The sequence below is a fragment of the Myxine glutinosa genome, chromosome 13 (genome assembly GCF_964187855.1).
Source record: "Myxine glutinosa chromosome 13, kmMyxGlut1.1, whole genome shotgun sequence".
In the NCBI taxonomy this organism is placed as follows: Eukaryota; Metazoa; Chordata; class Myxini; order Myxiniformes; family Myxinidae; genus Myxine; species Myxine glutinosa.
In genome coordinates, this window is record NC_136273.1 from 87,658,387 (window position 1) to 87,675,897 (window position 17,511).

At 45.5% G+C, this 17,511-nt stretch overlaps 1 protein-coding gene across 1 annotated transcript in view; it reads right to left on the minus strand.

Annotated features, from left to right (window-relative positions):
• LOC137439100 (potassium voltage-gated channel subfamily KQT member 4) overlaps positions 1–17,511 on the minus strand; it is a 333,803-nt gene that overhangs the window by 5,489 nt on the left and 310,803 nt on the right. Inside the window, exon 12 of the mRNA XM_078767763.1 lies at positions 15,616–15,742. Within this exon, the coding sequence (XP_078623889.1) occupies positions 15,616–15,742 (127 nt within the window). The remainder of the gene's footprint in view (positions 1–15,615; positions 15,743–17,511) is intronic.

A 17,511-nucleotide genomic window follows, 5' to 3' on the forward strand; every position in this document is an offset into this window, starting at 1 on the left:
ACTTGCTGTGGTGGCCTGGCCTGAACAAGTTGGCAGTTGTTTGGAATCTTCTCCAATTGTAGATGATCTTCTGGACAGTCGAATGATTGATTTCAAATTGTTTGGAGATCTTTTTAAATCCCTTCCCAGACTCGTAGGCATCTATAACCTTCTTTCTGAAGGCCTCAGAGCTCTTTTGATCGAGGCATGGTGACGCCGCACACTTCAACAACAAAGAGCAAACCAAACTAAATGTGTGAGGTTTAAATAAGACAGGTTCCTCCAAGATCCTCTCTAACGATGTTCTAATCATTTGCACCTGAGCTGGTGCACCTGATTCTAATTTTAGGTATTTGAAGTAGTGATAAATGTATGGGTGTACACTACTTTTTCCACATGCGAAATTTGCATTTATGTTTATTTAAATTATACAATGGACTACAAAATGTAAATGTTTCATGATATTTGTTATATTATATCACCTTTATCTATCAATATTGTTGAAATGAAGATCAAATAGCTGCATGTTGAAATATGTTGAAAAAGTCAAACTTTACATGGGGTGTACGTACTTACTTTTTCACGTGACTGTACATATACACAAATCCATATATGTATATATATGTATGTATATGTATATGTATATATATATATATATATATATATATATATATATATATATATATATATATGTATATATATATATATATATATATATATATGTATATATATATATACATATATATATGTATATATATATATATATATATATATATATATATATATATATATATTGTTACAGATCTGGGACGACGGCTCTCCCGTTAGCAAGGGGGGTTAACCCCTTGTCCGTTATACTGGCCGTCGCCGATCCTGGGGGTCTGTGACGTCACTGGTGGTCAGCCACGGCCAGGGTAATCGGGCCAGAGGCCCAAAATAAAGACCCCCCGAATACCTGCTTACCGTGACCTCCCAACCAGCGAGGAGACAGCCCCGCCCGAGTCGCGACGGTAATGGACACGCCGAGCGAAGCGAGTCACGACCCAGGCCGTTAACAATTACTAACCCGATTATAGCGGTTTTAATCGTGCCACGTAGACCAATGGACAGAAAAGACTAAAGCAACTGGATGGAGACGAAACCAAAGCTTGGAGAAAGAGCACACATTTATTATAACAAACACAAGAGGAAAAGAAAGATCAAAGCTGTTCAAAGGTAGAAGGATGTAAAAAGAACACAGGGCAGCCTTATCTATACAGTCTTACTTATACCCAGGACAGAACAAACAAAGACAGACTCACACGGGGATGATGACAGGAATCGCAGGAGAAGGTCCGTTCAGCTGGCAAAGGTGGCCGGTTCGGCTCGTTCAGCCGTCGAGGTTCCGTTCCGACCTCGTGTCGTTGGTTTTAGCGAACCCGACAACCGCTGGGACAGATATTGCCACGTCGACGCCACGACCCTCTCTCTCTGCCAGTAATAATGGGATTTCCTCTCTCAGGCAAGGCACGATCTCTCGCGTCAGGCAACCCTCTTTTGCTGCGCACTCGTCGCCTCTGCTGGTCTCAACGGCTCGTCTCCTCCCATCTCCTCTGTGCGCGATCCTCAAACGCATATATTAAGCGGGGTCGCGACATGCCCGCGGCCGTTTGGGTCCCGCCCACGTGCTCTGTTTGTAGCCTTATTTGGTAACGGAGCTGAACAGCTCCGCCCTTGTGGCGAGCCACAGTCACGCCTCTTCTCGGCGACCCCGCCTTCTTGTCCAATACAGAGCATGGAGCACATGTTCAAAATGAACGCAGCTTTAAAACCAAGGCCAGTTGAGAGGGCGCACACCCCACCCTTGTCGAGCTGCTTTGCAGAGAGATAGAGAGTTTGCTGGGGTATGGAGTTATTGAAGGGGAGCTATCCTTATTTGTTAATGCAACGTGGTGTCAATCTAGTGGATACAGAGCCTTAATTAAACATAGAATAGGAAATAATTAGCAAGATGATTCTAAGATTGGCTGCGTGTTGCGATGGCCGAGGGTGCGATATTTAATAATTAATAAAAGGGGATTTTTTTTATTTTTTTTGTTTTTTGTTTTTTGTTTTTTGTATACAAGATCGAGGCTCGTGAAAGAGCGAACATTAATCACACAGAAAGACAAACAGACATAAAACAAATAACATCGGGAGCGGTAGACAAGATGGGGAGAGAGGGGGAAGGACACAAACACAACATTTGAGAGCAGGGACCGAGAGACATGGAGACATCGAGAGATCTGTGGGAGGGAGAGGGCTTTGGGGGGGAGGCATGTGAAGGGGGGGAGGCATGTGAAGGGGGGAGGCATGTGAAGGGGGGGGGGGTGGGAGAGGTATAAACATATGGACACTGCCAGGATTTCCAGGAAATAAGTTGGAATTTCAAACAAGGTGGATCTGGGGTGAATTAGTGGGGGTAGAAAAGATCAAGGTTATGGATGGGGGAAGATAAGAGATGGTGGTGAACAGCTGTTTTAAAGACCTGGAGGGAGGAGAGGGATTGAAGGGAGTGTGGGAGTTTGTTCCACAGGCGGGAGAAAAGAGGAATGAAAGAGTGAAGGTGAGCAGAGAGCCGAGATTTCGGCAGTTTAACCATCAGAGGGTTGCTGGCAGATCTTGTGCGACCTGTAGGAATATTTGGGGGACAGAGCACAGAGAGAGCTGGGGGAGCAAGGCCGGAGAGGAGTCGGTAGAAGACAGAAAGACCACCTACCTGCCTGCGGTGAGTGAGTGAAAGGCCCTCAGAGATAGCTTCATCGCGGGAGATTCAAATGATTTTGAAAGCTTTGGATTCAACAGCGTGAAGCCGAGCCAGGTGTGAGGCAGGAGCACCAGCCCATAGGGGAGAACAGTATTCCATTGAGCTGCGGATGAAAGCCTTGTAAGTGGTGAGGAGCTCAGGTGTGCCGAGGAAGGACTTCGCACGACGGAGGATGCCCAGTCGGCGACTGGCTTTGGAGGCCAGCTTGGAAATGTGGTTTTCCCAAGAAAGATCATGGCAGATAGTGAGACCCAAAAGCTTGAGTGACAGAACTTCTTGGAGAGGATTGATGAGAAAGTAGATGGGAGGGTTGTCCAGTCGATCTTTTCGGAGAGACATAGTAAGAGAGTGAGATTTGGCAGGATTGAAAGACATGTTCCACTTGTTTGACCAGTCTGTGATTTTGTCCAGGTCTTCAGAGAGTGAGGAGGCTGCATACTGCCGATCTGAGGGAAGAGAAATGGAGCGGCAGAGAGTGGAGTCATCAGCAAAGAGATAGAGAGGATTTTCCAGAGAGTCAGAGAGATCATTGATAAAGACCAGAAAAAGCACAGGGCCCAGCACACTTCCTTGGGGAACTCCAGCCTGAACAGGAAGGGGAGATGAGAGAAATCCATTCAGGGCCACACGTTGACTACGACCAGAGAGGAAGTCCGCAAGCCATGCATGGAGATTTCCATGGATACCATAGGAGGAGAGTTTGGTGAGCAGAGCTGGGTGCCAGACCGTATCAAAGGCCCTTGATATGTCAAGGGAGACAGCTCTGATTTCCTGTTTGGCATTGAGGACCTCCATCCATTGTTGAGACAGCAGAAGCAGCATGTCCAGAGTAGAGTGACCTGGTCTGAAACCAAATTGATGATCAGAGATCAAGCCATTGGAGAAGAGGAAAGATTTCATGTCCGAAGCAATGATGGATTCCATGACTTTGCTGATAATTGGGAGCAGGCTGATTGGTCTGTAGTTGCAAGGATCTGTTTTTGCACCTTTTTTGTGTAAAGCGGTAATGTTAGCTGATTTCCAGGATGCTGGCAGATGACCTTGAGCAAAAGATAGGGTGAAAAGAACAGAGAGAGGGTGAGATAGAGCGGCAGAGCAGGATTTTAAGACCCGTGGGCTGATGCCGTCTGGTCCAGTTGCAGAATCAGAGTCGAGGTTTGACAAAAACTCCTCCACCTTGTCAGGAGAGAAGGACACAGAGTCCAGGAGCAGTTGGGTTTGACTGGGAAAGGTGGGAACAGAGAGAGATGGGTTTGGGACTAAGGATTTCGAGGCGAACACAGAGTTGAGGCATTCGGCTTTGTCACGTGCGATGTCAACTGTGTGGCCATTTGAGGTAAGGGAGGGGATGGAGGGGGAACAAACACCAGAAACGGATTTGACCCGACGCCACCAGGATTTGGAGGAAGGAGACAGGTTTGGTTTAGGAGGAAGGAGACTTAGGATTATATTACAAAGGGGGATATTTACAAGTGAAGGGGGGGGGGGTTCCCAAATCTGTAACACTGCACCCTTCTCTTTCCCAGGGCCGTCCCTGGCCCGACAACTTTACTTTTCGTGTGGCACTTAGATGTAAAACCCTCTGATATTACACTGACCCTGAGTGCGACAGTTTTACAAGGGAATTAAATATGTCCCCTGCCATGTTGCATTCTGTCTAACAGACTTACACCCACAAACTCACCGAATTGCGGAATTAATTTCAAACCACACATTTACGGTAGGGAGCTTATTTACAAGAGACTACACTATTTGGTATTTACAACACTAACCCAGGACCTGTTCTTTTGGGAAACAAAATGCAGATGTTGTTTTTGAAAAGGAGAGGAAAGGCATTGCACTGCACCGATACACCAACCCACGGGTGCTCGGAGGCACGCATTGATATGCAGAACAACCTCAGAGCACCGATAAAAGCACCATAAGCACCAATAAAGCACCACACCCAAAATACAGCCATGCAGTTAGCACCATCCAGTGCACAGTTATTTCAAACAAAGTTCAAATGTCACTGGTGGTGTCAGCACGGCCGATGGTCCGCCGTGCTCCGATGGTCTGCCGATGGCGATCTTCTGTCTTCTTACTTGGCTGGACTTCCTGGCTTGCGGCCTATTTAGAAATAAGGGGGGAAAGCACAGAAAGGGCACAAAAGTGTCCACCTTTTTAATTTATGGCCAACAGGGGCCGACTACAGGGTGGTCCACCTGTTAGGCTTAGGTGCCCCCTCCCGAGGTCCGCAAGCCAGCATGCTGGCAGCTAAGCTGTCCCAGCAGAGATGCCAGGCCCCATCCCGTGGGGTCCATAAGTGGGTGGTGCTTGGTCACAAAACCCGTGGTCAATACTTGGGTTGGTCACACAGTTCGCGTGGTCCATAGGTGTACCGGTCCAGGCAGCAGGCAGCGGAAGTGCGGGCACACAAATACATTGCCGGCACATCCTTCCCGTCCCCCCCCCCAGTGCCCAGAGAGCACGGTCCTCGGGTGGGAGACAGGGAGACAGAAGACAGGTGAGTAATGGGTCAGGGCGCAAGGGTACACATCAAAACAAGGCAATGCAGAATGAGGGGCGCATGGGAGCGAGCTGAGAAAGGTTCATCCCTACGTACACCCCCCACATGTGACCTACACTGCCCCCCTTGCCGACTGAATCTCCCCTCACATCATATACATTGCCACTCACCTCCGTACCTCGTCGTCGCACCTCCTCTGCCACCTGCAAACTTTTTATTTGGTTAGTGAGCACCTCATCATGATTTGAACACAGACCTTGTACATATTCCATGACTTCCTCCTTTATCTCCCTCTTAGTTTCCCTCTGTCTCTTCTTAATTTCACTCACCCCCTCTTCCACCTCCTCTAATTTTTCCTTTACCTCCTTCAGCTCCCGGTGCACCCCCTCTATTTCTTCCTCCATCGCTACTTTAACCGTTTCTATGTGCGTCCTTACCTCCCGGTCCTTCGTCTCCATTACTTCTGTCACCTCTTCCAACCTCTTCGTCAATCCCTCATGTACCGTTTGACATTCCTTCTGTGTCGCTATTAATTCATTTCTAATGTCCTTTTGTGTCGCTTTTAAACCCCTGATGATTGCAGTGTTCTTTTCCACTTGGTCCACTAGTTCCCTTTGTCCTACTGTCAGCTGCTCTACTCCCTTCGTCAGACCCTCTATGCCCCCCTGTAACCTAGCCGTATTATTCCTCACCTCTTTCTCCATATGCTTCTCACCTCGCTTTACCTCCTCGCGTAGCCCCGAAACCTCCTCACTTACACCTCGTCGTATCCCCTCTTTCATCTCCTCCATCTCTTTTGTAGATGCCACCCTCATCTGTCCCAATTCATCCCTCTGAGCATCCAGTTGCCTTGGTCCTCCATGGCACGACTCAAATTTGGGATATTCTAAAATTTCGGGCGCTCTTAATTTTGACCAAATTTTTTGATGTTATAAAAACTTTGGTTCGGGCCTCAAATCTCACTCCCAGACACCATTTGTTACAGATCTGCGACGGCTCTCCCGTTAGCAAGGGGGGTTAACCCCTTGTCCATTATACTGGCCGTCGCCGATCCTGGGGGTCTGTGACGTCACTGGTGGTCAGCCACGGCCAGGGTAATCGGGCCAGAGGCCCAAAATAAAGACCCCCCGAATACCTGCTTACCGTGACCTCCCAACCAGCGAGGAGACAGCCCCGCCCGAGTCGCGACGGTAATGGACACGCCGAGCGAAGCGAGTCACGACCCAGGCCGTTAACAATTACTAACCCGATTATAGCGGTTTTAATCGTGCCACGTAGACCAATGGACAGAAAAGACTAAAGCAACTGGATGGAGACGAATCCAAAGCTTGGAGAAAGTGCACACATTTATTATAACAAACACAAGAGGAAAAGAAAGATCAAAGCTGTTCAAAGGTAGAAGGATGTAAAAAGAACACAGGGCAGCCTTATCTATACAGTCTTACTTATATCCAGACAGAACAAACAAAGACAGACTCACACGGGGATGATGACAGGAATCGCAGGAGAAGGTCCGTTCAGCTGGCAAAGGTGGCCGGTTCGGCTCGTTCAGCCGTCGAGGTTCCGTTCCGACCTCGCGTCGTTGGTTTTAGCGAACCCGACAACTGCTGGGACAGATATTGCCGCGTCGACGCCACGACCCTCTCTCTCTGCCAGTAATAATGGGATTTCCTCTCTCAGGCAAGGCACGATCTCTCGCGTCAGGCAACCCTCTTTTGCTGCGCACTCGTCGCCTCTGCTGGTCTCAACGGCTCGTCTCCTCCCATCTCCTCTGTGCGCGATCCTCAAACGCATATATTAAGCGGGGTTGCGACACGCCCGCGGCCGTTTGGGTCCCGCCCACGTGCTCTGTTTGTAGCCTTATTTGGTAACAGAGCTGAACAGCTCCGCCCTTGTGGCGAGCCACAGTCACGCCTCTTCTCGGCGACCCCGCCTTCTTGTCCAATACAGAGCACGGAGCACATGTTCAAAATGGCGGCGAACGCAGCTTTAAAACCAAGGCCAGTTGAGAGGGCGCACACCCCACCCTTGTCGAGCTGCTTTGCAGAGAGATAGAGAGTTTGCTGGGGTATGGAGTTATTGAAGGGGAGCTATCCTTATTTGTTAATGCAACGTGGTGTCAATCTAGTGGATACAGAGCCTTAAGTAAACATAGAATAGGAAATAATTAGCAAGATGATTCTAACATTGGCTGCGTATTGCGATGGCCTAGGGTGCGATATTTAATAATTAATAATAGGGGATTATATTACAAAGGGGGATATTTACAAGTGAAGGGGGGGGGGGGGTTCCCAAATCTGTAACAATATATATATATATATATATATATATATATATATATATATATATATATATATATATATATATACATACATACATACGTATATGTATATATATATGTATATATGTATATATGTATATATATATATGTATATACTGTATATATATATATACATATATATATATATATATATATATATATATATATATATATATATATATATATATACACATACATACATACATACATATACATACACACACACACACACACACACACACACACATACATGACATGACATGACATGACATGTACAAAAGTATGTGGACGTCCGAACATCACACCCGTATGTGCTCGTCGAACATCTCATTCTAAAATCATGGGCATTAATATACACAAAATGGAGTTGGTCCCCCCCTTTGCTGCTATACAGCCTCCACTCTTTTGGGAAGGCTTTACACGAGATGTTAGTACATTGCTGTGGGGATTTGCTTCCATTGGGCCACAAGAGCATTAATTGAGGTCGAGCACTGATGTTGGGCGTTTAGGCCTGGCTCGCAGTCGGCGTTCCAATTCATCCCAAAGGTGTTCGATGGGGTTGAGGTCAGGGCTCTGTGCAGGCCAGTCAAGTTCTTCCACACCAACAATAACAACAACAGGCATTTTAAGGCCATTTTCCCTGGTCGAGCAGGGGTTACCCTTGCGGTCCCCATGAAAATCTTCTCCATTTTTCCCTATTTTCTGCATCTCCCCTTGTTAACCCCCTCGCTCGCATTTCTTCTTCCACCACCTTTCGCCAAGTCTTTCTCGGTCTTCCCCGTCCTCTACTTCCTTCTACATTCATTTCCATCACTCTTCTCAACCAGTCACTTTCATCCTTCCTCAACACATGACAAACCATCTCAACCTGTTTCTCTTCACAGCATCAATCACAGGCTCTATTCCCAATATCTTTCACAATTCATCATTTGTCTTCCTCTCTCTCAACGATACTCCGCACATCCACCGAACCATTCGCATTTCCACCCTTTCCAGCCTTCGTTGCTGCTCTCCATTCATTACCCATGTCTCGCTCCCATAAATCATAACACTTCTCACGCATGCAGCATACACCTTTCCCTTCAGCTTCAACGACACTCCCCTCCTAGTCAGCACGCCACTCCTCAGTTCCCGAAACTTCTTCCATGCACATCTCACTCAAGCAACAGTTGCCGAGTCTGATCCACCTTCTCCATTCAGCATGTCTCCGAGGGAGCAAAATGTTTCAACACCTTCCAGCTTCACGCCGTCTCCAAGATCCAACTCTACATTTCCTCCATCTGCAACTCCCTCTGTGCACACCTTACACTTGAATGTAGCTGCCACACTGGTTAATGACCCTCTCAGACCACTACATTTTTGATGAACCCACTCAGTGCACATTGTACATTGAATGGAGTTCACTCCGACACCATTCCTGCACACAGCACACGGCCACCTCCAAGTTGTTTCCACCTCATCACATGCTTTACCTCTTGCCATCACCTTAGTTTCTCCGAGATTCACCTTCAGACCTTTTGTCTCCATACATTCCTTCCACTTGTTCATCTTTTCCTTCAGTCCATCCATACTTTCGGCAATCAACACCAGAGCATTTGCATACAACAACTCCCACGGTAAACCCTCCTTTACATTCCGAGCCAGCACCTCCATCACAGCTACAAATAGTAGTGGACTTAGTACCGACCCCTGATGCACGCCCACCTTCACCTCAAACTCACCACTGTTCCCGTCCTTCGTCCTTACAGCTGTGTGTGCACTTTCGTACATTGCCATCACTACTCTGATCAACCATTCCTCCACTCCTAACTTCCTCAATGCCCATATCACTACTTCGCGTGGAAGCCTATTGAATGCTTTCTCCAGATCAACAAACCCAAGAAACAACTTCTTCCTCTTCTCCATGCACTTCTCCTGCAACTGCCTTACAATAAAAAGCATGTCTGTCGTTCCTCTTCCTGGCATAAATCCAAACTGCATTTCGTCGATCTTCACTTTCTTCCTTATCCTCCTCTCCAACACCCCTTCCAATACCTTCATTCCATGCTCTAATAACTTTATCGCTCCATACCAGCCACAATGCAGACCGTCACCTTTCCCCTTGCATAGAGGGACGAGGATACTCAGTTCCCAATCCACTGGAATGTGGCCATCTTTCACCACCAAATTACAGATCTCTGTCATTCTCTTCACTCCCCAACTTCCCGCTGCCTTCAACATATCTCCCACAACTCCCGTCGGCCCTCCTGCTTTTCCACTCTTCATTGCTTTTATAGCTTCAAGCCCTGGTGTTGGCTTAGCGGTCAGGGTACCGGCTTAGGATCCGAGGATCCTGGTTTCGAATCCCGGTCGATCGCTGAATTAACGCCAGGGGGGTTGATAGCCTGTCATCCTTCCGAGGTCGGCAAATCGAGTACCAGTTCACTGGTAATTCCCTGTTTGTCGTAAAAGGCGACAAACAGGGTTGGCGGCAGGAAAGGCATCCAGCCGCAAAATCATTGCTTCAAAAAGGGGACCAAAAAACAACAACAACCACGGTGCCCGAAAAAGGCCAACCCCCGCTCTGCGGGGAAAAATGGCCTCTCAAGGTGGTTTTTTATTGCTTTTATAGCTTCGTCAACTTCCTTCTCAGTTATCTTCTCTGCCGGTCCTAAAACTGGGTTACTCTCGATGTTGCTGTCCCAGTTCCACACCGATCCAAGTTCTTCCACACTGATCTCAACAAACCATTTCTGTTTGGACCTCACTTTGTGCACGTGGGCATTGTCATACTGAAACAGGAGAGGGCCTTCTCCAAACTATTGCCACAAAGTTGGAAGCACACAATCGTCTAGAATGTCAGTGTATGCTGCAGCATTAAGATTTCCCGTCCCTTGAATTAAGGGGCCTAGCCCGATCCATGAAAAACAGTCCCAGACCATTATTCCTCCTCCAGTTGGCACTTTGTTACACGATGCATTCACTTTACAGTTGACAAACTTTACAGTTGGCACTATGCATTCGGGCAGGTAGCATTTTCCTGGCATCCGCCAAACCCAGATTCGTCTGTCAGACTGCCAGATAGTGAAGCGTGATTCATCACTCCAGAGAACGCATTTCCACTGCTCCAGAGTCCAATGGCGGCGAGCTTTACACCACTCCAGCTGACGCTTAGCATTGCGCATGGTGATCCTAGGCTTGTGTGCGGCTGCTCGGCCATGGAAACCTATTTCATGAAGCTCCCGACGGACAGTTATTGTGCTGACGTTGCTTCCAGAGGCAGTTTGGAACTCGGTAGTGAGTGTTGCAACCGAGGACAAACTATTTTTACATGCTTCAGCACTCGGAGGTCCCGATCTGTGAGCTTGTATGGCCGACCACTTTGCAGCTGAGCTGTTGCTGCTCCTAGAGGTTTCCACTTCACAATAACAGCAGTTACAGTCGACCGGGGCAGCTCTAACAGGGCAGATATTTGACGAACTGACTTGTTGGAAAGGTGGCCTCCGATGACGGTGCCACGTTGAAAGTCACTGAGCTCTTCAGTACGGCCCATTCTACTGCCAATGTTTGTCCATGGAGATTGCGTGGCTGTGTGCTTGATTACATATACATGTCAGCAATGGGTGTGGCTGAAACAGCCGAATCCACTAATTAGAAGGGGTGTCCGCATACTTTTGGCCATGTAGTGTGTATATATATATATATATATATATATATATATATATATATATATATATATATATATATATATATATATATATAAGTTCAAAACGCACCTGGTCACAAGTGTGCCTAACTGAACGGGTCCTCAGTCGAGGTCCTCAGCATCATCGCGTTTCGGCCCTTCAAACTCGATACGGTCAGCCAAGGTGGGCCAGCAGGGGCACATATGCCTCCACATGCAGCAACGACACCTGGATGCATATGTACCCCTACCCCCAGTCAACAAGAACACAAACTACAACAACAAAACAACACCTTCCACTCAGAATCCACAGCACCAACATGGTGGAGCACCCACACGTATAACCTTTATCACTCAACAACAAAACACAATGGAACACACACACACACACACACACACACACACACACACACACACCACCAGCCTCATAAACACTGCTGAAAACAACAACCATAAACACCTCCATTTCTCTTCCACTTTCAATCACAACCATACCCAGTTGGGCTGAAAGAACCACCACACACTCAACCTACACATACACCGTTCCACCAGCCTCGATAAATTTCCTCCAAATCCAAAGTCAGCCTTTCAAGACAGCCTGGGCCACTCTCTCACACATCCTCCTCCTTTCTGTTCCGCACACTCCAATTTCGAGCAGGAAAAGCATATATATATATATATATATATATATATATATATATATATATATATACACACGCACACACACGTCAGAATGGTTTGTTTCACCTTTGTTTGTCAAACTTCTTCCAGCACGAGTTAGGGCAGGAATTTGTACTTTGTTCATGGTGCCGGCAATAGCTCACCTACTCTTCATGAAGGACACCGTGGGATCTCTGACGTCTACCAACTAATGCTGGGAGAAGGGACGTCTGGTTAACGTCCATTCGAGGGAAAGAACACACGTTGATGAATCACCCTGCCTATGAAACACCAGGACGACAGTTTACAGTTGGGTCAGGATTCAAACCCTGGCTAGATAGCTTTGAGGTTAGTGTGCATGTGGTATCAGTAAACACCCACTGCTGAGAATAAGGTGTGAGTGGCTATAAACGACGTAAACAGGGACGAACGTGTCTGTTTCTTCGTGTTTTATGGGGAAACCCCTTTGATCCATATCGTGTGCAGCACTATCCCTGTTATCCAGTAAACGACCCTGTTTTATTGAAACAATTTACACAAATGCATATCATCATTTCTTTTACGTGGTAATCACAGCTTTTGCAAATGGCAGCGTAAAGTGGATCCACGGGACATCTTTGTTTCGACGAGAACCCCTGGGAGACGATTGCTGCTTACGTTGCCACTTGGGCTGTACTGCCAGGTACTGTATGTGCTTTATCGTTTAATTTCAATCACAAGTGGAAAGCATTTGAGAATGCAAAGCCCGTCCACATCAGCTTTTACTCGAACTAAACCTTATGAAAACAACAGCTAAAAAATGTGAAATTTATTAATTAGTTTTCTCCATATTCTCATGATAAAGGTTTCTTCAAAATTTAATGACAAAAGCTCAAATGGTTAAAAAAAAAAGTTATGGCCTGAACACACACACACACACACACACACACACACACACACACACACACACACACACACACACACACACACACACACACACACACCATACTTGAAAATTGCAAAATGCAAATAACTAAATTGTCCACCACCTGGACCGACGATAAGAAAGCTTTTGACAGTGTCCCACATTCGTGGATTATAAAATGCATGCAAATATACAAAATCAATCCCCAAATAATCAAACCGATTCAGAAAGCAATGGAGCTCTGGAATACCACATTGATATTCCAGCACTCAGAAGGAAAAATCGAAATACCAGATGTAAAGATACGGCATGGGATGTTCCGGGGAAACAGTCTTTTCCCCTTCTGTTTTGTCTGGCTCTGGACCCACTAAGTAACCTCATCAATGAACAAGGACACGGATACAGCCTAACAACCAATAGAGGAACATCCAAAGAAACAGGAAAGGTGACACATCTATTATATACATCGATGATTTAAAGCTCTTCTCGCCAAATGACCAAAAATTGACAGAACAAGTAAAACCAGTAAAACGGTTTTCCGAGGACATTCAAATGGAACTTGGACTAGACAATTGCGCCAAGTGCACATTTGTAGAAGATAAACCAAAAAACAGACAACATAAAAATGGACCTTGAAACAACAATACAGCAGTTAGAAAATGAAGCATTATACAAGTATCTCGGAATAGAAGAGGGCCACCAAATATGTCACAAACAAATGCGCAAAACAATCACCAAAGAAGACCTATGTAGAATGAAGCTGATCCTGAAAACATACCTCTCCCCAAGAAACAAAATCAAAGCCATAAACCAGCTCGCACTACCAGTGATTCAATATAACTACGGAACAATAAACTGGGCCCAATCAGAAATCAACAAGTTAGACATCAAAACAAGAAAACTCCTTACCATCCACAAAATGTTTTACAAAAACCAGTGCATCCTGACGATGTACCTGCCGCGGCGAGAGGGATGGAGCGGCCTGTTGGAACTCAACCAGGTGCACAAAGCGAAGAGTGCAGGACTATCTGAGTATGTGAAATGCTCAACAGATTATCGGATGCAATTTGTAAACAAACATGAACACAATAAACCTGAAAAAGTATCCCTAACTCACCTTGCAAAGAATTTCCAAAAATAGGACCGAGGTGGGTCATGAAGCTCACCTGCATCAGGAGCAACAGTCACCAAAACCCCCCACAGACCCTGATATTTTTAATGCCGTGAACAAACTTTGGTACATCATGGGCGATGAAGGTTGTGATCAAGTTTCAATGAAATCATGTGTGTAGTTTTGGAGAAGAGAGCAAGTACCTATTTTGGGTGGTACACACCCCAACCGCCCCCCCCCCCCCCCCCCCCCCCGTAACCCTCATTAATGGGTGCAGACTTCGTTGCGGTAAATACACCTTCGTTAGACATCAGATATGAAGCTCGTCGCCAAGTTTCATCAAAACCTGTGTTTGGTTCAAGCGATAATGACTGAAGTGTTTACGGACTCACTCACTCACTCATTTACCTACAGACACTGCTCGATCGCATAAGCTCACCGGACTAAAGTTCAGGTGATTTAAAAACAGGTGCGAATAGAAGATGCCACACAGGAAAATGAAACAGCAATAAATACGGCCCCAGCGATTGCAAAAAAAGAAAAATGTAAAAATAAATATCAACAAATGTACACCAACAACTGGGAGAACGACAAAAGAGCAGATTAATACAAAAAATAATAGGACAGAGTGTGGATAGACAAAGAAGGACCTTTGTAATGGCTAGGAAGAGGTCAGCTCAACTGGGATGGAGAACAAATAATAATAAATGCCCAAGATCAAGGACACTACACCAATGGATTAAAAAACATGGCGGGACTGAGCCAGATGGTTAAGTATAGGTTCTGCAACTCGGAAACAGAAAGTACTCATCAGAAAGAAAGTGTATACACAAAGGCACAACAAAGTACGTGGAGTAATCCACTGGCACGTCTGCAAAAATCTCAATATCCCAGTTCCAGAAAACTCATGGAAACATGAACCAAAAGTAATCACTGAAAACAAGGGAAAAACACTCACATAGGACCTGATGATCCCATCGAGTATGAACATAGAAGACAAAGCATTACGACAATACTTCGATACAAAAAGGAAAAGAAGGCTTTGCTAATCGAGGTGTCATTACAAGTCGATTTTGGCCTAAACAACGCAGAAATCAAGAAAATGACCAAATGGCAGGATCTCAAGAATGAAGTGAAAAGATCTTGGAAGCTGAAGAGTGCCGAAATTGTGCCAGCGATAATTGGGGCAAGGGGAATGAAAAAGAAGAACCTTACAAAGATCGAACAAATCATCCGTGGGAATATTACTACAAACGAACTACGGTTGGTAAATGTCCGAGGCTCAGTGACGATCCTGAAAAGAACCCTCGGAACAAAACTGAGAACAAGAAAACTTCCCAGCATGGTCCATGAATCACCGTCCCTTATCAAAACGGAGGTGGATACTTCGAGCCCTGGGATGACTCCGTTCCACCTTCTGAAACACACATATGGAGATAACAACAAAGAATACACACGTGGACGAGCTAATGAGGTTTCTTTTTCAGGGTGGTTGCAAATAGTGTCGATGCGTCTCAAGTGAGCTATGGATCTTGAAATAATTAGCACATCATCAGAGGGCGAGTGTGTTTGACGGTTCTTGTCACAATAAAGTGAAAAAGCAATATTTCACTTTGAAGTGTTGCCATAAAATGATCGCATGTTCTGGTACAAAAAGGTGTTCTGCGTGTATGCTCATCTTACCTGTCTGTCCATTTTGGTAACCTTCCCCATCATGCTCTGGTCTTCCCGGATCCCGGGCCTGGTGGAGCCTCTGTCACGTCCGCGAGGCCGCTCGCCTCCTCCGTCCCTGCCCAGGATATTGTCCACCCTAGAGAGTATCGTGGCCATAGATTTAGGATGGTCCGGTGAAGAAACCTTTTAAATAGCAATCATGATAGAATACTGAGCATTTGTACTCTACAAACATGTACAAGCATGAAGACCCCCCCCCCCCCCCCCTCCTTAACTCATTTTGAGGGGTATTAGGCATACTCACTACACTTGCCGATTATGCATTGGCGAGAGTAAACAGGTGTAGGAATTGAACCCACAACAGCCAGGGGATCAAGATGCAATTTTAATCACTCAACCAAATATCCAGTTGAAAACAATAAAATAAACAAAGAATAGTCCCAAGTGGAACAGACGCTCGTCTCCCAATGGAGGGATTGGAGGATGGTCATAGTCGGGGTGCATTAGGTGGTAAAGTTGATTTTCAGTTTGATTTGATGTAAAATTAGGGGCCCGCAGGGGGTAGCAGGATTATATTCACGCAGTGAAAACAACGTAGGATTGATGAAATTGATGATGGTCATCAATTGTGAAAAACGTTCCATTCGTTTTTGTCCATGAAATGACCCTTAACTTTCAAAGTTTAATCCCTAAAGGAATGTAAAGGGTTTGAGGGTCTAAGAGGTCGAAAGGGTCTAAAGACCGGAGGCCGCTCACCTCCTCCGTCCCTGCCCAGGATATTGTCCACCCTAGAGAGTATCGTGGCGATAAAAATGTTAATGGACCCATTGCCAGAAGGAAGGACTGACTGATTGACTAAATGACATCATTACCAGCTCTTCTCAACTTTGTCAAAGATGAGCTAAAAAATGATTTATTGCTGTATTTTTCATATTCATCTATAATGGAGCAGATGCGTATATGGCTACTTTTGTTATACTATCAGAGGTACCCGACCGGTGTTGCCTGGTGGGTACCCGGCATTGCCCGGTGCTGTTCTAATCGTGTTGGCATTTTGAAGAAATCAAATTGTTTTTTTTTTCATTTTTTGTGGGGGCCTAAAACACTTCCCTACACCCACTAATGGCATTGAGGATCATTTCATATTACCATTCACATAGCTACAAAGGCTTAACACTATATGGAGCGATTTTAAAAATCCAACTTTCTTTTTCCAAAGTTTTTTTTTGCCTAAAACACTCCATGGAACTCAATGATGAACCTCTCAAAGTTTGATGAAGATTCATTTGTTCATGTCTGAGAAAAATGGTGACAGACAAACTCTTATAGTATTGAAACAGTATATGTGGTGAAAATATCGCCACCCTTGGTGGTAGCCGGTATTACAAATCATCTTCCTTTATCTTCATAGTATAATCAAACCTTCTCTAAATTATGAGATGTTGTGATCAATAGAATGTTGTGCATTTCGAAGAATTTGCCGCACCACATTGCCCACACAAAATGTGCCGAGAAGGGTACTCCAGGCCTACTGATAGGAGTGCCCACAACTACTACTACACTACTACACTACTACAACAACCCAAATCTATTATATTCCCAGGTTTTTTTTGGCCCAAATCTTTCACGAACCAGCTGACCATGTCCGACATTCGGAATTAGACCAGGGATTTGTCATTTGTTCAGAGTGCCAATGATAACTCGCCTACTCCTTTTTGTATACAATGTCAAGGCTTGTAGAGGACCGAGAACGTGGAATGAATTGATTATATTTTGGTGAAGATCCGGATCCGGATATGAGAATTTTTAAACAATTCTTCACACGATATCTCAAAAAGTTGTGGATGGTTTCGGACTTTTAGATGAGGGAGTGAGGAGGGGGGAGTGTTGACATCTATCTATAAT